Source organism: Chelonoidis abingdonii, chromosome 4, assembly GCF_003597395.2.
Source record: "Chelonoidis abingdonii isolate Lonesome George chromosome 4, CheloAbing_2.0, whole genome shotgun sequence".
Lineage (NCBI taxonomy): Eukaryota > Metazoa > Chordata > Testudines > Testudinidae > Chelonoidis > Chelonoidis abingdonii.
The window spans coordinates 106715445-106739629 of NC_133772.1; the positions used below are offsets into that span (position 1 = coordinate 106715445).

General features: G+C 45.5%; 1 protein-coding gene across 5 annotated transcripts in view; it reads right to left on the bottom strand.

Moving 5' to 3' along the window:
• The window catches only part of RALGAPA1 (Ral GTPase activating protein catalytic subunit alpha 1), a 265890-nt gene that overhangs the window by 97510 nt on the left and 144195 nt on the right, over positions 1-24185 (bottom strand). For all 5 annotated transcript variants that reach the window (XM_075065524.1, XM_075065523.1, XM_075065522.1 and 2 more), the window contains 3 exons: positions 14031-14159; positions 12459-12584; positions 6381-6439 (listed from right to left, as the gene is read on the bottom strand). In XM_075065524.1, the coding sequence (XP_074921625.1) occupies positions 6381-6439; positions 12459-12584; positions 14031-14159 (314 nt within the window). The remainder of the gene's footprint in view (positions 1-6380; positions 6440-12458; positions 12585-14030; positions 14160-24185) is intronic.

A 24185-nucleotide genomic window follows, 5' to 3' on the forward strand; every position in this document is an offset into this window, starting at 1 on the left:
GGGAAGTTAACATGAAAAGCTGCAGTTGCAAGGCTAATGTGGGAAACTGAAAGACAATGAAGAGATAGTACAGTCAAAAAGGAGAGAAGTGGATGGTGATCGACAGGTACATACATCATGGGACAGAGAAGAGTACAGTATGATAGATAGAAGTTCAAAGGCAGGAAGGGGGTTGGATTGTAGTGGAGGAGATATGTGGAAGCTACAAGAGTAGGAGTGCACTGAATGCACTGGTGCAGGGAAGCAAAGAGTTGGAGAGTCTGCTGAATGGAGTCAATGAGGAGACTTCCCTCAGGTGAGCCAGTTGTTGATCTGTGGGTAACGTGACTCATCGATTACTCAAGTAGGTTGTTACTAGAGCCAGGCATTTGGTGAATGGTTTTGGTGTCCCTGACAGTCCAAACTGCAATTCCTGATACTGATAATGAGAACTGATGACTTGAAATCTTAGATATTTTCTGTAGACATGATGGAAATCTATATACACGTAGGCATCTTGAAGGTCAAAAGCTGAGTACGACTCTTGTGGATCTAGGGAGGAAATTATGGAGGTGAGGGTTACCATCTTTAATTTGAATCTGTAGATGAAGGTATTCAGCTGTCTCAAATCCAGAATTAGTAAGGAGACCCCCTTTTCCTTTGGTATTAGAAAATACTGAGAGTAAACCCCTTTCCTTCTGAATTCTGTTGGAATCTCTTTTATTGCACCAAAAGATATAAGTGACTCAATTTCTTGATGGAGCATGCTCTAATGGGGTGTAGAGGGGGACCCCTGGGGAAGGCGGGGGAAGATTCAAGTGGAAAGAGTGTGGTACTGAATGGAGTATCCTGGTTCTACTACCTCCAGAGCCCCATAGTCTGTTATGGTTCTCCAAATGTGACGAAAATAAAAAAGAGATGGTTTCTAAAAGGGGGGAAATAACAGAGAGACCAACTAGAAGTCATACAAAGCTCTTGGCAAATTCTCTTCCTCAAGGATGTAGATGAATGTTATCATGATATAGAGGATGCTGATGGTTTTTTCCTCTGGAACTTCTGATGCTTTCTTGGGGGCTGAGAAAGTCTGTATTGAGGGTAATATGAGTGTGTAAGGTAAGACTGAGGCCTACCTGCTTTCCTCTTCAAAGCAGATGAATACACTCCTAAAGAATGCAAAACCTCATTAGTCTTCTGAATAAGTCATATCCTTCAAACCACTGGTCTTCTGTTATAACTTGTATTTTCTAAGGAATGCAGGAAGCTTGGAGGCAAGGTGATCTTGTCATGACATTTGAGGTTTCTTAGTCCGGGCCATGGTATCAGATGCATCAACATCTGCCTAAAAAGATGTGTGTGTTACAAGTTACCACTCTGAAATCAAAGACTTAATTTTTTCCCCCTGCAGTCCTGTGGGATTTTATTGGCAATTTGGAGAGTTCATCTTAATTCATATTGTCAGATTTTGCAAGTAACGCTAGAAAATTGGCTAGCATCTGTAGGCTTAAAAAAGAAGCAATTTTTGCACTTAAGTCTACTTCTTAAGCTCCTTATCTCAAGTGGTAGATTTGGAAGGACTTTGATTAATCTTTTCATGGACTGCTGACACCACAAGGATCTTGGAGCAGGATGTATATAAAACTGTATGAAACCTGCAGATGGTACTTGATTTTGTTGCTGTAAATGCTTGCAAGTTGAAGCTAGAGAGGCCAGTTTCTGTCAGAGCAGTTTCACAAGGTGCAGGAAGCCTTCATTAGCAGCCATTGCTAGACGACCTGGCATGGCTGTATCCAATATGTCAGAGATTGTATGACTTCCCTTTGACAACTTCTACTACGATCTCTAGCACATCTGCCATTCTGCTGAGCAATGCCCAAAAAGATGCATTGTCCTCTGACTACGAAGAGGGCATTAACAAATTACAGCCATATGAGGAGATGACAAGGTTACGTGAGCTAGAATAATGAGATCATCGGTTTAACTTCTTCAGAGCCTTAGTTTAGATGCTCAACAGAAGCATCTGGTTCTTGAATAGTTAAAAGTGCTATTCTTTGCAACAGTGGAAGTGGAGATATAGGCCTGGAACATGTAGCAGATGCTGACCAATTTGCACACTGAAAGCTTTATCCAGCCCAGTAGGGCCAACGGTGCTGTAAAGAATAGGGAGCAGGGAACCATGGTGGAAGATACCAAGAAATAGGGTTCAGGTCAACTTCAGAACTAGGATAATGATAATGAGACCTAGACTCCCTATGAGAGGTGTATCTATTTAAATCCCAGGGAACGAGAGGGAGAGGGCTCTCCACCATTATCAGAAGTGATTAGAAGAAGCACTCCTCCTTTAGTGGTGGAGATGTTGTGCCAGAGATGCTAAGCAGACCCTCTATGCAACTTTTGGCTGGTACTACAGGTGTGCTCGGTACCGAGGTCTAAGAAGCATCCAGTACCATTAGGGGTACCTTAGTGAATGCTAACAGAGAGACCACTATCAAAGAGACAGATTATTCTCGACGTGCCATATAAGTCCTCAGTACCAAGAACTCTGGTACCAAAGGTAAGTGAACAAACTGCACTGGTACAGGGATAGTCAGTACTATGCGCTTTGGTGTGGGTAATTTCTTATGAACTGAAGAGACTGGTGCTAAGGATTGGTGACCAGAGTCTGCATGGGTAGCAGAAGGACCCTTTCTGGGCTTTGCATTACCCTTCTCCAAGGGCAGATGTGGAGTTTCACACTTTTTAGGGTTAGAATGTTCCTTTTTTCCTCCTAGGCTGATAATAGCTTTCCTAGCAGGGGTAGATAGCCACAGGCATGCAGGAGTGAAATCAGGAAGGCCAAATTATACTTGGAGTTGCAGCAAGCAAGAGATGTTAACAGTAACAAGAAGGGTTTCTTCAGGTATGTTAGCAACAAGAAAGTGGTCAAGGAAAGCGAGGGCCCCTTACTGAATGAGGGAGGGAACCTAGTGACAGAGGATGTGGAAAAAGCTAATGCACTTAATGCTTTTTTTGCCTCTGTCTTCACGAACAAGGTCAGCTCCCAGATTACTGCACTGGGCTGCACAGCATGGGGAGGAGGTGACAAGCCCTCTGTGGAGAAATAAGTGGTTCAGGACTATTTAGAAAAGCTGGATGAGCACAAGTCCATGGGTTCAGATGTGCTGCATCCGAGGGTGCTAAACAAGTTGACGGATGTGATTGTAAAGCCATTGACCATTATCTTTGAAAACTCATGGCAATCAGGGGAGGTTCTGGATGACTGGAAAAAGGCTAATGTAGTGCCCATCTTTAAAAAAGGGAAGGAGGAGGATCTGGAAAACTACAGCCAGGCCGCCTCACCTGCAGTCCCCTGTTAAAATTATGGAGCAGGTCTCAAGAAATCAATTTGAAGCACAAGAGAGAGGAAAGGATCAGGAACAGTAGCAGATTCACAAGGGCAAGTCAGTCTACAACCTAACTGCCTTCTGTGGATAATAACTGGCTCTGTGGAAGAGGAAGCAGTGGACATGTTAGTCCTTGACTTAGCAAGTTTTGATACAGTCTCCCAGTAATTCTTCCAGCAAGCTAGTAGTATGGGCTGGAAGAATGGACATAAGGTGGATAGAAGCGGCTTGATCGTCGGCATGGGTAGTGTTATCAATGGCTCCAGGTCTAGTTGGCAGCCCGTATCAGCGGAGTGCCCCAAGGTTGGGCTGGGATGGTTTTGCTCAATTCTCATAATGATCTGGAGGATGGCGTGGATTGCACCCTCAGCAATTTGCAGATGACACTAAACGGAAGGATGTAGATATGCTGGAGGGTAGAGATAGGATACAGAGGAACCTATACAATTAAGATTGGGCAAAAGAATCTGATGAGGTTCAACTAGGAAAAGTGCAGAGTCCTGCATTTAGGCAGAAGAATCCCTGCACTGCTACAGACTAGGACGAGTGTGAGGCAGCAGTTCTAAGAAAAAGGACCTAGAGCTACAGTGGACAACTGGATATGAGTCAACAGTGTGCCTTTGCAAGAAGCTACGGTATTTTGGGCTGATATATAGGGTTATTGCCAGAATTGAGGGACGTGATCATCCCTTATTCAATATTGGTGAGCTCATTGGAGTTACTGGTCCATTATTTAGGCCACAGCACAGAAAGATTGAGGAAAATTAAAAGATCCACCGGATTGAACAAAATGACAGGGCTGAGCACATGAACTATGAGGATAGCCTGAGCACTGATATTATCTGCAGAATAAAGAATGAGGGGAGGATTTGATAGCTGCTTTCAACTACCTGAAAGGAGGTTCCAAAGAGGATGGATCTAGACTGTTCTCAGTGATACCAGATGACAGAAGGAGTAAGAGTCTCAAGTTGCAGTGAGGGAGGTTTAGGTTGGATAGTAGGAAAAACTTTTTCACTGGGAGGGTGGTGAAGCACTGGAATGGGTTATCGAGGGAGGTGGTGGAATCTTCTTCCTTAGAGGTTTTTAAGGCCTGGCTTGACAAAACCCTGGCTGGGATGATTTAGTTGGGAACTGGTCCTGCTTTGAGCAGGGGGTTGGACTAGATGACCTCCTGAGGTCCCTTCCAACCCTGATATTCTATGATTCTAAGAGCCTTTAGGCCAGGGTTTCTCAAACAGAGGTCGCCGCTTGTGTAGGGAAAGCCACTGGCTCGGAGCTGCGATCAGCTGGACCTGCAGACGGGGTAGGTAAACAAACCGGCTCGACCCACCAGGGGCTTTCCCTACACAAGCGGCGACTCCTGTTTGAGAAACCTTGCTTTAGGCTATGTCTACATTATAGCCTATGCTGGCATAACTTTAGCTGCTCAGGGGTGCAAATGTTCCCCACTCCCCCTGAACGACTTAAGTTACACCGACATAAATGCTCGTGTGCACAGCACTATATTGGTGGGAGAGCTTCGCCTGCTGACATAGCTTCTGCCATTCATGGAGGTGGTTTTATTACGCTGATGGAAGAGCTCTCTCGTCAGCACAGAGCTTCTTCACCTGATGCGCAGGAGCAGCACAGCTACATTGGTACAGTTGCACTGTAGTAGGCATGCCCTTAGTTACTTGCCCATCAAAGGAGCAGGCTGATGAGATGAGGGGAGTATTTTTACATGATAGTTGCCCTAGGTTTTCAGCCTTTGTTGCTGCTGGATCTGAGGAGCGATGCATAAAGAACATTGTCGGGTGTGGCTCCCTAGCTTTTTGTGTTCTTTTTGAGAAGGACGAACAAATTGAGTAACTATTAACAATATGCCCTTCTCCCAAACACATTTGACATCTTATTATTGAGGGGCATTATTCACACGAAGGACAGTTCTTAGACTCCAGACACTTCTGCTCTGCTACAGCAGAGGCAGGATAAATTAAAGGAATGAATTAAAAAGCAACACTGCACTCTACTAGTCACTAAACCACGGGTGGGCAAACTTTTTGGCTTGATAGCTGCATCTGGGTATGGAAATTGTATGGTGAGCCATGAATACCCGGTGGGGGAGGGGGGGCTCTATAAGCACTGTTGCCAAGGTGGGGGGAATGGGACTCATGGAGTGTTGTGCGGGGAGGTGGGGGGAGCAGTACTGGGGACTCCTAGGGGCCCAGCCAGCAGTGACACCAAGGCAGCTGTACCAGGCACCACCATGGCACCCTAGCTGTGACAGGTGTGGCCCCTGATCAGTTTCAAGGCTGTCAAGGGCGGGGCTGTTGGAGACTAGGAAGAGATTGGGTGCACTGTTGCATGCATGTGTGGGGAACTGCCATGTAGGGGCGGGTGATGATCCTGGAACCAGTGTGGTTAAATCACGCCTAAGCAGTGTGGCTATGCATGCCAGAAGCTGGTTCTCATCAAGGGAACTGAGTCGGTGGCTTGGGAGTGCCTGGCAGAGCGGGGCAAGCCCTTGACCCCGCTCTCCAGCAGGAGCTCAAGGGCCAGATACAAACATCTGACAGGCTGGAAACAGTCCATGGGCCATAGTTTGCCCACCCCTGCACTAAACTAACAACTACCTAACAATCACTACCTAGAGTTATTTACAAACAATTATGAGGCTGTCCAGGGAGCAAGAGCTCAAAACACTGCGAAGTTCAGTGAGGCCTTGGATATTGCAAAGTTCTGACCCAAAGCCACAGGGTGTGAAAAATAACTGAGGAGCGGTTGGGGTCATCCTGCCCTTTATGTCCTTTGATACAGACATGAGGACTCTCAGGGTGCAGACGCAGTCCCCAACAGGTACTGCTGGCAAAAGTGTGCAGCATTAGTGGAACATATGGACAAGCACATGCACCATTAGTGGAACATATGGACAAGCACTAAAAGGAGAACTTAGATTACAACATACCTACTTGAATACAGTGCAATTATAAAAGAGCTCCAATAATATGGCAGCCTTTCATCACTTGTTCAAGTATGACCTACCGTGCAGGACCAGATGGCTCCTCTCTTGCAGAACTTAATACAGTTTTGATTGTGAGTTCCTAAAACAAAAGATGAAAATGTTCAAACTCAGTTGCCAGAAATGTCTCCACAAAAATCTTTAGAAAAATATAAGGGCTCTGCTATAGAATACACAGGCTTATTCTTTTGCTGGGTCTCAAGTGAACGGCTCTTTAAGTAATCAGACTTTTTACTCATCTAACACAAAACACATACACACACCTTAAATTTTAAATTATTTTGTTCCTAGTAGTGCCTCTAATGCACCAGGCCCTTTAAAGGAAGGTATGAACCCTGCCTGAAGAACTCACTTTCTCAAAACACACAGAAATGGACCATAGGCATGAGGGAAACAACAAACAAGTAATTGGCCACATCCAGCTAAGTTTTATTGAACTACATTTTTTAAATTATATTTTCATAAATTATACTAATACCTAACATAATACATACTTATAATTTCCTGGTTATGAACTCTCACTTCTTTTGAACTCTCACAGCATGGTCATCAGGCTGCAAGAGTGTATTCTTTTAGGACCCATCAAGCCTTGTTACTGATTGGAGGAGTTGCTGTTAACTGATGCACAGTACTCACTTTACACAAATCTGGGTAGCAAATAGTCTTTGGAATACTTTTAAAACCTGCTGCCCCAGAGAACGCGAATGACTGAACCAGGATTTTATACATACTACAGAACATTACCACTAAGTTAAAAGGTTTCTTTTAAAATACAAACTATGAATTGTTCCAGGTATCACACTGAAAACACAGAATATTAGATATAAACTACAAAAGCAATACATGCATCTTGTGTTCCAGATATTATTCTATCTGAGGAAGGGGAACAGGAGACACTGGATGTGGTTCAGTTAGGCTTCAACTTTATTCCTAAATGTCAGGGAGTACTCAGCAAATAAAAAAGAAGTGTACAGTGCAGATAATTCCGTAATTGTTTACATATACGGGAGCTGCGAGGGGCTGCTGTCAACCCTCCCCCTTCACCGATCCTAGTTCCAGGACAACCTGCTGCTGAGACCTCAGCCCACCCCTCCAATGAGGATGAAGGGGAGGCTATAAAGGAGGAGGAGATTGGCTCCCTGCTGTTTCAGTCATAAAAGCCCTGAAACCCCCTCTCCCCCATTTCTGCTCTTTTAAAGAATCCCTCCTTTAAACCCTTTATCAATCCATTTTATCTCATCACCATATCCCTTTCCTATGGAGAGCCTGCAGTGGACATCCGTGACAAGGAGCACCAGCAATTAGTTTGACTGCCTCCCCGATTCCTCTGTATCTAGCCAGGTTCCCAGACATGTACTAATGCCCTCTTTAATATCGACCAAAAACATGTCAGATCCCAGGTCTGACAGGTGGAGCCCATCTTCCCTGAATAATTCTGTTGCCCCAGATGCTACGTTTCGATGAGAAATTACCAATTCTCATATGCCACCTTTGAATTTGGCCTCCTTCCTATTCACATACCTCCTAGCCTAGTTGACCCAATGGGCTTTGCAGCTTCCCACAACACCCCACGTAGCAGCATTTTCAACCATATAATTTTTTATTCCTGAAAGAAGTTCCAAGATCTGCCCCAAGTCCCTCTTACCTCTGATCACGATGTCCACCCCAAATCATTTTCCCCAAGGTGAACCACAATCTGGCACCTGCTCTTGGGCCACCACGATGTGCAGAAAGGACAACAGCTGATCCTATAACATGCCCCTCCTCCTATGCCAGCTCAGGACTGCTTCACCACTGAGGCCCAGCTGCAGACCTCCAAGTAACCTGGAACGCCACCTATGCATCCAGTAAACTATACTGTGCCTGCAGATTCACACCACTGTCTGCTCGGCCTGTTTGCCAGCATATGGAATGCAAACACAACAGGAAAATTAATACTGATTCCTCACCTGAGGTCTCATGTACATTCTGTATGCTTCAGAATGCCAAAGTCCAATTGCCTGAATTGCGCTAGCCCCAGACCCAGATGGACTGTTGCTGCCCTGGTCCTGAATGAGCGAGAACCAAATTCATGTGTTGGAAACCCCAACCTTGTAAATCACTGTCCTAAAACTGTAATCAACTAAACTGTAATCTGTGAAGGGAATCCCGTCACTGTGATTCAAGAAGGGCCATCCCTCCATGGCCTCATTGTCCTGTGTGCCCTCGCAGCTTCCACAGGGTGATCCAGGGCTTGCCACCCTCCTGCAGAATAATGGATTTCCCCCAGCCTCTTTCATACATCTTTGACCTCCTCAAGATTAGTATCACTGATCACCCTTCCCAACATATATCCCTCAATTCCAAAGCCCTTCCAGAAGAGTCCCTAGAAGATCCAGGTACCAGTTATCTGATTCTAAAAGCTCCATTGTCAGTGTGGAAACCAGACCTCTGTAAGTAAGACCATTCATTCTAACCACAGCTTATGATGTGGTATGATCCACTGGATCCCGGTTTGTGTTGCCACCTTCAATCTAAACTCTTTGTCATAGTTAAGCCAAGCCATGCCCCCAAATGTATTATATATGGATGTAATCAGGAAGGTATATTTGAACAATACTGGGTTCGTCTGGGTAAGCCTCCACAATAAAGTTTGTACAGATCAGGAAGGCGGCTTTTCATTTTCTAGCCACCCTTGGCCACTCGACTATCTGATTGCCCTGCTTGCTCTGCCCCAGTTTACACTCTGTCAGCTTATCACTGCTGGACAGGGAGGAAAAGTCTACATATTCACCACTAAAAATTTTATATTTAATAGTAGTGAGCTAGTGAACTCCCACTGGGTCAGCCACCCCAGGATAACCATATTCAAGATTGATCACTGGGGAACCTTCAGTGACCTGCTGCCCCTGGTCCAGCAAATTCACACTCCTTGTAAGCTAGTGAGTTGTACGGTGCTCAAAAATCACCCCTTCACCCTGCCCAGTAAGGGTTCCTGGCCCTGGTGAGGGGTCTGCCTCACCTGAGTATTGCCCATCTCCCAAACTCAGGCCCATTCTGGGTTTCCATTATTAACACTTCCAGAACACCTGACACGCCCCCCCCACCCCCCACCCCGCCCCGGAAGCTAACAGTTGCTACAAACAACTGAAAGTTAGCTTGCAACAACTGTGTAATGCCGTAAGTTTCTGTAGGTGTGTGTATCCCAGACATTCAAGACAACTCCTAGGACAGGGGTGGCCAACTGGTGGCTCTGGAGCCACATGCGGCTCTTCATAGGTTAATATGTGGCTCCTTGCCTGGACACTGACTCTGGGGCTGGACCTATAGATGCTATCTTTCCAGTGTGCTGGGGAATACTCAGTGCTCAACCTCCGGCTCTGCCCCAGGTCCTGCCCCCACTCCATCCCTTCCCCCAAGCCTGCCATGCCCTTGCTCTCCACCCTCCCGCCACCAGAGCCTCCTGCGCACCGCATAACAGCTGACTGTGGCAGGCAGGAGGTATGGGGACGGAGTGGGACGCACTGATTGGTGGGGCTGCTGGCAGGCAGGCAGGCAGGCACTGCAGGTTGGATTGGGGGGAGCTGATGAGGGGCTGCTGACATATTAGCGTGGCTCTTTGGCAATGTACATTGGTAAATTCTGGCTCCTTCTCAGGCTCAGGTCGGCCGCCCCTGTCCTAGGACATCAGGTCCACCACCTGTAGCCTATCTGCTAGTTCCGCTACCCCTCTAGATTCAGTTTCTCCTGCCTTGCAATGTGGGAGGTGGGGTGACTACCCCTCCCCTCCCACATAGGTCCCCCAAGAGGAAAGGTAGACAAATTCCCTGAACCCCCACACGGAAATTCCCATCGCCCTCCCCATTGCAGCACTGGCCAGAAGGGACTCAGTTCCATACCCTGCCTCTGCAACTTCCATCTGGTGCTGGTCACACTCACCCCTGCCAGCCGTGCCACTCTCCTGTCCTGCAAATTTTTCATTGAAATGTCATGGCTTTGGGTGACTCACCACACCTTGTAAACATTTTAGTGCCATGGAAACAATTTCAGAAGCAACTGCCCAGGCTATTTGAATCAATTCTCTGATGGCTCCTGCACCCCAAAATGCAAGTGGTTCACCACTGGGAGCATTTGCTTCCACAGGGTCCACATTACCACCCACTAACAGAGAATCCATTTGGTAGACAGACAGATTACCCCTGGATCCTCCAACCTTGGTCCTTGGTCAAACTCCTTGCCCATGTGGCAAGGATCCCACCCCTGGGCTCCCATGACCGTTTGAGTCCCACTCTGTCCTCTCTGAGCTGGGTTTGGAACTCCTTTCCTCATCTGCTCTAACATGCCTCTATCGCTGGCTGGAAGTAAGTGGGGGATACCCCTCTCCTGTTCTGACCACTCAGCTGTGGCACCACACTGATGAGTTTGAAACTCCCTCCTCTTCCCCTTCTGCTAAAAACACCTGCTTCTGCTGCTGCGGGCTGGAAGGGGGAAGGCTCCTCCCCATTCTCACCAGTCTGCTATGACTCTGAGCAGCGTTCCCTACCTCACCCTCTCTGTTACCAAATACCTGCTTTTATCATTGTGAGCTTGGAGGGAGGGGGGAAAGAATGCCTCCTCCCCTGCTTCCTGTTCTCACCTCTCTCTTCCTATGTGGTGCCAGGAGAATTTGTTGTGATGTTGTTCCTGCTGCTCCACCTGGTCCAGGTAAAAGATGGCTTTTCTTGCACTAGCATGAACCTAAATAGTCTCCCCCTCTTTCAGACATCCAGGGGCTGAAGTTGCTGCAGCAAGTCACTCTCTGGCTACCTAGCCCTTAAAAGGGTCACATATCTTTTCTTACACACCAGACAATGGCTCCCACTGCTTAATGTGTGGGTAGGTCATTCTGCCTGAGTCAAGCAGGCCAAATGTTCTTACTGGTGAAATTCACCTTCCATAAAGCCCAAGTAAACAAGCTTTGTGCAGGGAACTAAATTTACTTCTAAACAGTGAGCAAGGTCTGTGGAGCTACCTCATACATTATTTCACTCTTAATATTGGAAGCAGGGGCAGCAACCTGCAGGATCCCTATAGTCAGAGACATAGTGGACTAACAGTTCTCAAACTTATTTGATCATACATCCCCTTCTGTGTGTCTGTAGTAGTTTATGCCCCCTCCTGCTTCCTGCCACACAAGCACATATATACATGCAGCGATGGTGCTTCACTTGAACCAGTTTTGGCCTCTTTGGTTTTCACTTGAGTTTCTTTTTATCTGTTGCATGAATAAGCCAATAATCCATTGTAATAAGAGCAAAAGTGAAACTGTGATTGTTGTCGATGCACACAATTAAATGTGCACACTTCATTGTAGCAAATGGGTTAGCGCACAGATGACAATGACGTTGTATAATGCTATGCAAGCTTAATAAAAATCCATCAAAATGCACAGTGCCATCTAGAGTCAAATGCACAGCGCTTTCTGAGAGGAAATCAGCTTTGGCAATTATTCATTGCTGTGGGTAAAATGTGTGCAGCAAGTTTTTTCTCCCTAAAGCTTCTCAAACCCCCTCCTTCCCCAAATACATTCCATGACCTCCAGTTTAAGAACCTCAGTAGTACACAGACCCATGATCCAGACTGCTTTCAGCTATGTTAAACTGTCAAGAGCCCAAACTTCATGTGCTGGAGTCTCCCTGATTTTATGTATTGTGGTCACCACAGAGGTGCACATAGGGGCTTTTGGCAGCCCCTAAGAAAATAAACAGCAAGTGGAATAAACAGTGCATCTAGAAACCAAGTCTTTTTCTTCTTTCCGAGACGTTTAAAGCCCAGAAACTTTTTAAGTGATCACAATGACTAAGCATAAGAAATGTGCATTATTTTGAACATTTACTTTTTGGAACATATGCAGACACTTTTGATGTTTTTTGTTGATCAACAGTAATTTTAAAATAACTACGTTTAAAAGTTTAAAGCCTCTTTTGACAAATTTTATGGACTTAAATCTTGTCCTCTACATACGAAGATCTAAAAAGAACATCAGAATGTTTAAATATTAGTAAAAATTACCTGGAACACATACTACTAAAAAAGACAGCTTGGTAGCTGCAATACCATACATATGTTTTCAATATTCCCACCTTAACATCTGTGAAATGAGACACAACTATGTCAGGAGTGTTTGGGTGTAGAGCTGGCAATTCACAATATAAGTTAGGAAAGCAGACAAGAGATCCCAACAGAACTTGTGCTTCTACTCTTGGTGCCTATGGATGGGGAAAAACAAAAATATTTACTCAGATTGCACTAAGAATGAAATATCCAGCTACCTTACATAAGGTTGAATTTTTATTAAGTTTATCCTGGTGACAATATGGAGGCCAAAGAGAAACTCAAGCAGTTTGTATTTATCACAAAAAGTACAGCTGTGTGATATACACTAAGACTGCTTAAATAAGTTGCTGTGCTGAAACAGGTAACTCAAAATTTCCATTACCACGTACAGTACTGGCTCTACATCCTATATTACCACAAAGGAGAATAATTTAAATAGCCTTTGTGAAAAAACACTGTTTCTATATATTTTTCTTACAAACACACAACAGAAAAAGTTTTAAAGGATAAATAATGCCTCTGCCAATCAAGCTGATCAGAAATAACTGAAAAGTATAAACTTTTAAAAGTACAAATGCAAAAGCTAGCAATTTTAAGAGCCACCAGCCCCATTCTTGGAAGGCACTATAATTCCTCCATGTTGTTCCTGTACAATTGTAACACACTTTTAAAGAGAAAACACTGTAAAAATCCATAGCAAACTCCAAAGAGATTATACTGGATGATCCAAAAACTAAGCTGACATCATCTCAACCAATATACAGGTGAAATTATTTACCGGCAATAGTTGTTTTCAAGACAGTATTTTGCCAAGAACCCCATTCTTGAGGCAAGAGATCGCCAACATACAGCATCAATAGAGCTCTGAATATTTCAAGATTTTGAAGAGAAAGCCAACCTTGGTCAGTTAAAAATTAAATATCTCAGGATGTATACAGAGCAAGATGACCCCGGCTCATGGTGAGCATTAACTGAAGATTGCAGTATTATATGAACATCCCTCGCTAAAAGGTATTTAATTGCTTCTGAGAATCATGGAGTGTTTTGTACAGTAACAATGTAATATCTATGGTATACAAAGCACTTCTCCTAAAACGGATCATCATCATTTAATGGCCAGCTGCAACATTTTTACTTCTTATTAGTCCCAAAGGATACATTGCAACATCAATACAAAACCTACTATATTTAAATTGCTGTGGACCTAATACACCAATAAAGTGTTCCTTCCCTTTAAAAGTTTGTTAATATGGTACATCTTCCGTAAGTTTTAAAAAACTAAAAAAAACTCTGGATATGCATGTGGCTGATGACATAACTAAAAAACACCACACATAAAAGTGTTTATTTCAAGAGTTCTCTCATAATTGTTCCTGCAATTCTGAGGCTAAACAGACATCAGGAATAAACAGCAAATTTTTGCATTCTTTATATTATATCTTCTATACAGGATTTTTATAATGTCATCTTTTAATGAACTACTTGGTGATTTCAATAATTAAGCATTAAATTAAATAAATTAAAGCATTAAATAAATCTATTAAAAGATCTCATGATTACATACAATCACAAAAGCGAATGAACTGATGAACACTTACATTGAGAAAAGAGGAAGAAGCCACTCTACCAGCTGCTATAATGAAATCCATAATAAGCATGGTAGCACCAGGCAAACCAAGTGAAAAGAACTGAGGAGAGCAGTGCTTGATGATTGTATTAACAATATCCTTGGAAGGTAGAAGGGAAAGAAGTACATGACATTTACTAGTTAAACAAAAAAGCACATTGACGATAATTATGCTCAATACTGAGCAAAATCTGCATAATTTAAAAATTTACTAGTCAACTGTACAGTCCAACAGGTTGCTTATAACCATTCATTACACTTTCTACTGAGGTACTTATAACCAACTATACCAGGTACTGCTTATGACTGCAACATGCTTATAATACCTATTAAGCATTTATTAACCCTTTATAAATTATTTGTAAATGGAATCTTAATATAAAGAATGACATATTAAAGTGTCAAAATTCTTTTCTTTGCAGCTATACATTATATGATATATTAAGTGAATGCAGATTTAGTGAACCCATGCAATATATCATTAATGAAGATTTTCAATTTCTAAGGTACATGTGATTTCTCTAATAATCTATGAATTGTTTAAATATATGAATCTATGTGTGGACAAGATACAATCAGTATGAACTGGGGAGTTTTTTTATATGCAAATAAACTATATAATCCTTCTCTGAAAAAAATTCTCTAAGAGATAGACTCTCTAACATACCCTGATGGTCAACGTTAACATGCAAATTTGCAATTCAGTAGGAGAGAAAATGTAGTTTAGTGGTTAGAGGAGGGAAAAACTGGAAATTAGGTCTCTTTGGTTCAATTCCTAGCTACACACTGACTAATCTTAAGTAAGTCTTACTCTTCCTCCATTCAAGTCAGTTAAAATTCTCCATTGACTTTCATGGGAACAGAATTGCTCGGGCCTTTAACCTCTCTCAGCTAGATCCACAAAGCGATTTAGAGACACCTACCTGCTACTTTAGATGTCTAAATCCAACTTTTTAGCTCCACTGAGACCTCAAAACCCCCACTCAGTTGTTGCCTAAAACTGGACGTGCCTAAATTCTCTACATGCCTAACCTGCTGCTGGTGGGCATGTGAAAAGCTGCCTATGTTTTGACACCACTGAGCTGCTTGGCATCCTGACTCACACTCAAGCTGTGGAAGAGTTCTCAAAATAAGCATTCCCCTGCCTATCTTGCACAGAGAACCCAAAGTGGAAGGTGTTTTCAGAGCAAGCCTACCAGACTGGGTCTTTCACAAAGAGCAGCAGAGGGCAATCAGATTGGGAATTTGGGTTTGTGTGTGTCACAGAATACCCAATCCAGTAGTTAGGGCACTCACCTGGAATGTGTGAAACCTGTTTTCAAATCCCTCTTCTGCCTAATCTGAAGAAGGGACTCCAACCTCTTAAGTGAGTGCCTCACCAGCAGTCCATTGGGTATTCTGGAGTGGGGCTCTTAATCTCTCCTCTTGACGCTGTTCTACTTTGTATAAGTGACTAATAAGGCTTTAAAAAAATTGCCGGCCACAATGCCATTCGCTTAGATTTTGGCATGGCTGTCCCTCCTGGCTGGGCCATATTTCAACCTATTACTTGGCGCACAGCATTGCAATGCCATTCAAATAGGGGTTTTTATAGGTTGTTTTTAATGTGGTTCTTTTATGGTACTTCAACGGACCATACAAAAACTGCAACTTAAATTGTAGCTGCAATTTTTGAACCAAACCCTACCTGCCCAAACTCAAAACGCCACAACTTTCTTACAGCCTTAATGATTAAATATTGATGGTGCATGCGCGCACACACACACACACACGTACGTACATACAGACACTTCCTGGGACGTGGGAGACTCAAGTTCAAGTCCCTGCTCCAGATCAGGCAGAATAGGGATTTGAAAATAGGCCTTCCACCTCCCAGGTGAGTGCCTTGACCACCTGGCTACTGGGTATTCTGGGGTGGGATTCTCAATCTCCCTCTCATTTTTAATGAAAAAGGTCTGACATGGTTTAGGTGCCTAACCCAGGAGAGGGTTCATGGCTCTGAATCCCAAGTGGAGATAAGCGCCTAACTGAGCCACCGGGTGGTGCCTAACACACTTTCAGAGGCAGGGATTAGATCACACTCCTCTCCTTCGTATTTCCTATTGAATAGCTCAGGTGGCTCCCCACTCAGTTTTCTGGCACCTGTGAATCCCATTCTTAGATGGCTAACTCTTGCATATTGTATAGGGACCTTCACACCTAGCTCAGGGCTGAGGATTCCACCAGAAAGCGGGTTACCCAAAAGTTAGGAATTGTAATACTCAGCGTTGCCACCCCCAGTCCCTCTGTGGATCTAGCCCTCTATGCCTCTATTTACCCATGGAGGAAAGTTGGCTAAAATGAAACGGTGACTGAGGCTACGTCTTCACTACCCCGCTGTATCGGCGGGTAGCAATCAATTTCTCGGGGATCAATATATCATGTCTCATCTAGACGCGATATATCGATCCCCGAACGTGCTCCTGTTGACTCCGGAACTCCACCGGAGCGAGCGGCGGTAGCGGAGTCGACAGGGGGAGCCGCGGCCGTTGATCCCGCGCCGTGAGGACGGTAGGTAATTTGATCTAAGATACTTCTACTTCAGCTACGTTATTCACGTAGCTGAAGTTGCGTATCTTAGATCGATCCCCTCCCTTAGTGTAGACCAGCCCTTATTGTAACTGTGGTTCTTTGAGATGTGATGCAAACGTATATTCTACTTAGGCATGTGTGCACCCAGTACACCGGAGCCGGAGACTTGCCTAGCAGTACCTGTAGAGGGGTGGTGTTTGTGCCCTTGGCCCCTCCCCTGGTGCCGCCCAGATCCCCTCTAGTTCCTTCACACCAAAAGACCCTGAGAGGAGACTCCGAAGCACAGGGGACAGGGGGTGGGCCACGGAATACATGTCTGCATTACAACTCAAAGAACTACAGTTACGGTAACTAACAGTTTCTTCTTTGAGTAGATGCAGACATGTATTCCACTCAGGTGACTCACAAGCAGTAAGCCATCTGGAGGTGGGGCTCAGAGTCTACTGCAATAGGGTTCGTAGGACCATCCTTCCAAGGCCTGTGTCCATTCTGGAAGATGTGGTCTGTAAATGGATGGATGGATGACCATGTGGCTGCCCTGCAAATGGAATGGAAATGTCACTGAGGAATACTATCAACATCACTTGTGCTTTTGTGGAGTGAGCTTGCATCTGTTGAGGACATAGCCGAAGCTCTCTCATATGCAGTCTTGATATAGGATGTTATCCATCTAGAGACGCTCTGTACAGAGACTGCTTGCCCCCTTCATGTTGTCTGTATATGACATGAACAGGCAAGGTGAAGCACAAAATGGTTTACTCCCTGTCTAGATAAAAGGCTAGACATTGCCTGACATCCAGAGTATGGAGGGACTGTTCTTCCAGGAAAGAGTGCAGCTCAGGGGAAAAAAAAAATAGGTAAATACACCACCTGGTTCAGATGAAACAGAGACCATGTTGGATAAAAACCTTGGGTGTGGTCGCAGCACCACCTTGCCCTTGGAGAACTGAGTGTAAGGAAGCTCAGCCATCAGGTCCTGCACTTCTCACAACCTTCTTGTAGAAGTGATAGAAAACTTTGTTCCCAATAGCTAAGACAAGAAGAGTAGTGGACAGAACGCAAGTGACTTGAATGGAGGGCCCATTAGAGCAACCAGAATGGGGTTTAGGTCCCACATGAGAACTGGTTCTCGGTCTGGAGGATTTAAGCAGAGAAACCCTTTCAGAAATCCTTTCAGCATGGCATTGGAAAAAACTCATTTTCTTTGACTAGGGGGATGATATTGATACTGATATTGCTGCCAAATGCACTTCAGTGAACTGAGCGCAGGGCCCAATTTCTGAAGATGTAACAGCTACTCCAAGACGTCCTGGATGGAAGTCCCTGTTGCTTGGGTCCCATGGGCCAAGGACCACACCACTTCCCCAACTAGGCCATCCTAGTGGAGATCTTCCTACTGCTGAATAAGACTTGTTGGACAGCCTCCGAGCAGAGCTCTGTGACTTCATTCAGCCATGCAGCAGCCACACCATAAGATGCAGGGAGCTGATCGCAGGCTGGAGAGTGTGGCCGTGGTTCTGAGTGAGCAGGCTGGGATGGAGAGGAAGTGGTGTGAGAGGTTGAACCAACAGAGCAAGGAGATCAGGGAACCAGCACTGCCTCGGCTGGAGCAACGAGGATGGGCTTGGGCACGATCTGCCTTGAGTTTGAGGATGATCTAAGGCATGACCGGAATAGGAGGAAAGATGTACAGAAGAGTCAACTGCCAGTTCCAGTGGAAAACATGAGAGAGGGAGCCTGGGCAGAGACCCCCATAGGAGCAGAATAAGGGATGCTTTGTTTTCCCTCGTCACACATGGGTTGATCACACGGATGCCCCATGTCTTAAAGACAACTCAGAGGGCATTCACCTTCAAGGACCACACTCAGCTCAGGAAGAGAACCCTGCTGAGATGTCTGGAAGACAATTTTGTGCCCCCAGCAAGTGGGCTGCTACCAGAGTGATGTCTGCTTTGATGCAGAATTGCCATAGGTTGATTGCCTCTAGACAGAGTAACCTGGAATGCCTCCCCCTTGTTTGTTCACTTAGTACATTGCAGTGGTATTGTCGGTGAGTAGGTGAACCACTAGGTGTGTGAAATGGTCCCAGAAGGCACAACATGCATTGTGGATGGCTCAAAGTTCCAGCACATTGATTAGGAATGAGGCTTCCTGTTTTGACCACAGGCCCTGCACCCTAAATGAGTCCAGATGCGCCCACCCCCAACCCAGAAAGGAAGCGTTGGTAACTACTGACTTAGTTGGAGGGACCTAGCGAAGGGACTCCCTGGCACACAGTGAGTGAGGACTCCTACCAGTGCAAGGAACCTAGGACTGGTGGAGGAAGGCAAACCAACCTGTTCAGAGAACGCAGGGCAGGGTAGTAGCTTGTCCTGAGTCACATCTGAAGATGGCATAGGTGCAGTCTAGCGACCTGGACCACTTGCATGCAAATGAACATGTGACCCAACAGGCTAAGACATACATGCAGTGTCATGGAGGGCTGAGATTGCAGACTGAGGCAGAACCGTTGAATTGCCTGGAAACAGATAGTTGACAGGAACGCCCTCAACCTTGTGGAATCTAACAGGGCCCCAGTGATCTCAATTTTTTGAGCTGGATCCAAGGTCGACTTTGTGATGTTTAAGATGAGTCCCAGACACTGAAGTGAACGCGATGTGGCATCAATGTGGGTGAGAAGGTCTTCTATGTACCCACCCTTCAGTAACCAGTCGTTGAGGTATGGGAAAACGTGGATTCCTTTCCACCTGAGATATGCCGTAACAACTGGCACGCATTTGATGAAGATTGGGGGGCAGAAGAGAGGCTGAATGGGAGAATCATATATTGAAAATGTGTTCTCCTACCATAAAACAAAGTTCTTCCTATGGCTTCTTAGAATAGTGACTTGAAAATAAGCATCCTGAAGGTCCAGAGTCATTCTCAGATAGCCTGGGGAGTAGTCGATATTGGATTGGATGCGGAATTTCATGTACTTGTTGAATTTGCTGAGGCCCTGAACGTCAAGAATGGGTCTCATCCCACCCTTGGATTATGGTATCAGGAAGTACCAGGAGAAGCAGCTGTAGCCCCAGTGCTCCTCCATTGCTCCCAACATTAGCAGAAAGCTGACCTGCTTGATGAACAGTGTCTCATGAGAAGGGTCCCTGAAGAGGGACAGGAAGTAGGGGTGGGAAGGGGGCCTGAAAAGGAACTGAATTGTGTAGCCTGATCTGACAGTGTATAAGACCCAGCCGTAGGAAGTAACCAAGTCCCAAGCATTGTAAAAATGGGCCCGCCTGTCCCCAAAGGCAGTGGGGGCGGGGGGCAAAGTAATGACTAGACCAGTACTCTGGACTAAGGAGTCCAAATGGGCCCTTAGCAGGTGTCAAGGGAGGGCATATGGGTTGTTCAAAGCCTGAATCCGCCTGCTTTTGTGGGATCTCTCTTTCTTTATAGGGTAGTCCCACTGTTTCAGAGAAAGGCTATGCAAAGGAATGCTGTGGGCAATATTGTTGCTGCTGCTGTGCCCCGTAGTGGAGCCTTTGCACAGATGACGCGTACACTCCCAAGGACCTCAAGGTACTCTGGAATCCTTAAAAGACTGCAGATAATCAGTCCTGTCCAAGAGCAAGACAGCGGTCAAAGGGCAAGTTTTCAATAGGATGGACGCCCAAAGTGATCCCAGAATTTCACAACCAGGAAGCCCTCCTCATAGTTACCGCCACGGCCATCACCTGGCTGAGGTGTGCAATGTCAAGGGTGGTCTGCAGGGATGTTTTGGCCACCACACAACCTTCCACAACAAATACCTGAAACTCTTCACATAGGGCCTCAGACAACTGGTCTTCGAATTTAGACATGGCTGACCAATTGAGGAAATTATACTTGGACAGCAAAGCTTGTTTAAAATCCTTGTCCGTAGGAATGATGAGGTATAGACCTTCCTCCCAGAAGATCCAACCACTTGGGAGTCTCTTGGTGGTAGACTTGAACCCACTCTGTCGGTCACTGTCATTTACCAGCATTATGGTCAGGGATTTTGTGGGTGGGAACAGAACCCTTCAAATCCTTGCATGAGACCAAAGTAGGACTTTATGAACCTTGCCACTGGTGGTACACAGGGCTCTTATTGGCTCAAAGAACACATCATTGATTGGGAGGGCCATACTCCCAGGGACCGCAGACTTGAAATCTACCAGTCTATGTGTGCTCTCCTGAAGAAACTCTGCCTGGATGCCTATGGATGTGGCTATGTGTAGTAAAAGGTCCTGGCATGCCTTAAAGCCCTCCGGAATAGAAGGGGAGGCTGAACCGGGCAGCACCACATCATCTAGCGATGAGGAAGAGGGTACTGGCTGAGCAAAAACTGGCTCTCACCCCTCAAAAGATGCATCTGGAAGGGAGATCTCTCATGGCTTCTCAGGGAGAAAGAACACTGATGCTTAGGCTTGTGGCACCATTGACCTAGCACATGACTTCAGCTTTGAATGGGGTGAAAAGTAGGATCTCTGCAAGTGAGGAATATCCCACTGAGTCCAAGGTGGCCACTGATATGAGTAGGGCATTGGTGACCAGTAGGAGCCTGGCTAAGGTCCTCTGTCCTGGCCACATGCCAATTATGAGAGCCACACTGGTCCACTGGCAGCCCCTGGAGTTCATTAGGAGATGCGGAGCAGGAGGATGACTCTGACTTGGAATCAGAGCCCCTGGATCTCGGCAACATGGGTGGAGTGACACCTGAGGGAGCCATTAGGTAGTCCAATTCAGCCATTGTCCAGAACAAGGCAAGAATCAGATCCTGTGATTAACACAGTGCTGTCAGTGCTGAGCATGTCAGGCAGCACTGGTCCTGGAGTCAACAGAGGTACCAAAGCATCCAAGTGCATCAATGTCCAAGATGATGAGAGCCCCCTCAACTGAGGTGTCAAATACAGCATGGCCAAAGAGGGTCCAGGTTCCGATGCCCCTGCACTGATTCCAGTACCAGCTCCATGCCCACCACAAGGAGGGAGTGTCTTGGTGCAGTTCTGATGAGCATGAAGGTTCAGCGGAGCGCTCCACTGGAGGGGCTGCTGAAGGTGTGAGCATCGCAAAGTCCTGGACCAGCAGTGAGGACAGAATGGAAAGGCAGAGCAGGTCCACTAGACTTGTACTGGCATCACCCTCATCGGGACCTGGAGGCTGGCACTGGAGTCAACAATATGGGGTTTATGTCCTTCCCACTTGGTACCTGTGCCATCCCACACACTGGAACTGGTTCCATGCTAATTTGTGCTTTTCCTGGGGGAGGCAGACAAGTTGTGCCGCAACCTGAAGCAGTCCTGATTGGTCTTATGAGAACTCTTCCTCAGCACCAATAACGGAGAGCAGCTCCTCTGCCTCTTCGGAGAAGCACCTGCCCCAGAATGAGAGGTGGCAGCGCTTACTGAAACTGAACCTGAGGGCCATCTTCAGCCTGAGGAAGGTTTCAGTACTGGATCAGGCAACATGGCCTGTTCAAGCAGATGCTGCTTGAGAGGAAAATCCCTGTACCACCCAAGTGCACTTCTTGAATGATCTACAGATGGAACAATGCTCTGTAAGCCTCGCCAAGACAATGCAAGCATCTCATGTGGAGGTGTCACTGTTGGGGATCACCCCTCCACACGAATGACAACGTTTAAACCCTGGTGTGGGCACCAGAGGGGAACACTATCAACTAAGGGTATGTCTATATTACCCGCTGAATCGGCAGGCAGCAATCGATGCAGCAGGAGTCAATTTATCGTGTCTAGTCTAGACGCGATAAATTGACCCCTGAGCGCTCTCCTGTCAACTCCTGTACTCCACCGCTGTGAGAGGCGCAGGCAGAGTCAACGGGGGAGTGGCAGCAGTCAACTCACTGCAGTGAAGACACCATGACCAGTAGATCTAAGTACATCGACTTCAGCTATGTTATTCACGTAGCTGAAGTTGTGTAACCTAGACTGACCCCTCCCAGTGTTGACCAGGCCTAACACACTCTACTAACCATTGACTAGCACTAAGTATATACCATAAACTAGACTAAAACAAAATGTGCCATCTCTCTATGGGTACTGCTAGGCAAAAGTCTCTGGCTTCGGAGTGCTGGGCATGCACATGCCTAAGTGCAATACATGTCTGCATCTACTTAAAGAATACCTACTTCACACAGATATGACCCATTAGGAAAAAAATTTAAGCCATGAAATGTCTTTAGTTTCTTTCATGCATTTTAACACTAACTGATCTGTTCTATATTTCCTTCTCTAAAAGAAAGCATAAGAACATAAGGGAAAAATTAACTTCATTTATCCTACAGTACAGCTGAGGGAGAGGATTTCAATTGTCAGCTAAAGAATCACACTAAATGGTTACCTGGAAATACAGTAAATTCTGAAAAAAATAGCAGTGTTGCCCACTCTCACAATATTTGATGTTTTTCTAAAAAGCACCCTCTGCTCTCCCGAATCCTCCTATTTCACAAGAACCTCTGCTATCATAAAACAGTAAGTTTACAGACTTCGTGGGTGTGGAGAAAAGCTTGAAACCAGGACATAAGTGTGTCCTAAAGACTCAGAAACAAAACAAAGAAAAAACTGCCTTTTTTTTTAAATCTCATGGGCTTTCGGGCCTGTCCCATGATTTTTGAACACTTGGGGATGGCGACACTGAATAATATTTAAGAAGACTAAATACTGTAGCATATAATTGCTTTCATATTTCTTCAGCCTTCTGTTTACTTTAGGAAGATAATTTCAAAGTTCTTCTGTCATATGGAAGACCTAAGATTGTAAACTAACCGATTTACTGTTGCACAGGAACAAGTGAAATTTCATTTCTTAAAAAGTTCACACATGATCTCTCAGTAAGGCAGAAATAGCATCAGGGGATGAGGGAAAGAGAAATTAAAAGAGGAAAAGAAAGGTAACCAAAAGCAGCACAATGTATGAAAAAACGTAGATAGGTTCCTTTTGTAAAAATGTAAGATCACTGCTAAATCACTCATAGGAAGATTGTGATTTGAATAGGATTACTGGAACTAACATCTTCTTATTGTGATGGGTTGTAGCAACCCCGCACTGATGAGGTGAGGGTTAGGGAGCTTCTATGGATGAAGGAAGCTTTGCTTCCTCACCTCTGCTGGGCATGCTCCCAGTGGAGGAAGGATTCAAAAGGAAGCAGCTCAGTTCAGTCTGGGCAGATGGAGCATGAGAGCAGTTGGGTGCAACAGCCTCCTGTACAGAAGCTGCCAGGGCTCCAAGAAACCAGGACCGGGCCTCACAGCTAAGCCACTGCAGACCTTCAACCACAGGGACTGAGGGTGATGAGTCACCGCCAGCAGGGGAAGGTGCTCCAGAGAAGGACCTGAGAGGATGTCAAGTGGGATCCTAGGCAGACCCCGTGGTACTGAGAAGAACAGAAGCTAGGGGTAGGAAGTATCAGAGGGGTAGCCGTGTTAGCCTGGATCTGTAAAAGTAGCAAAGAATCCTGTGGCACCTTATAGACTAACAGACATTTTGGAGCATGAGCTTTCGTGGGTGAATACCCACTTCGTCAGATGCATGTGACG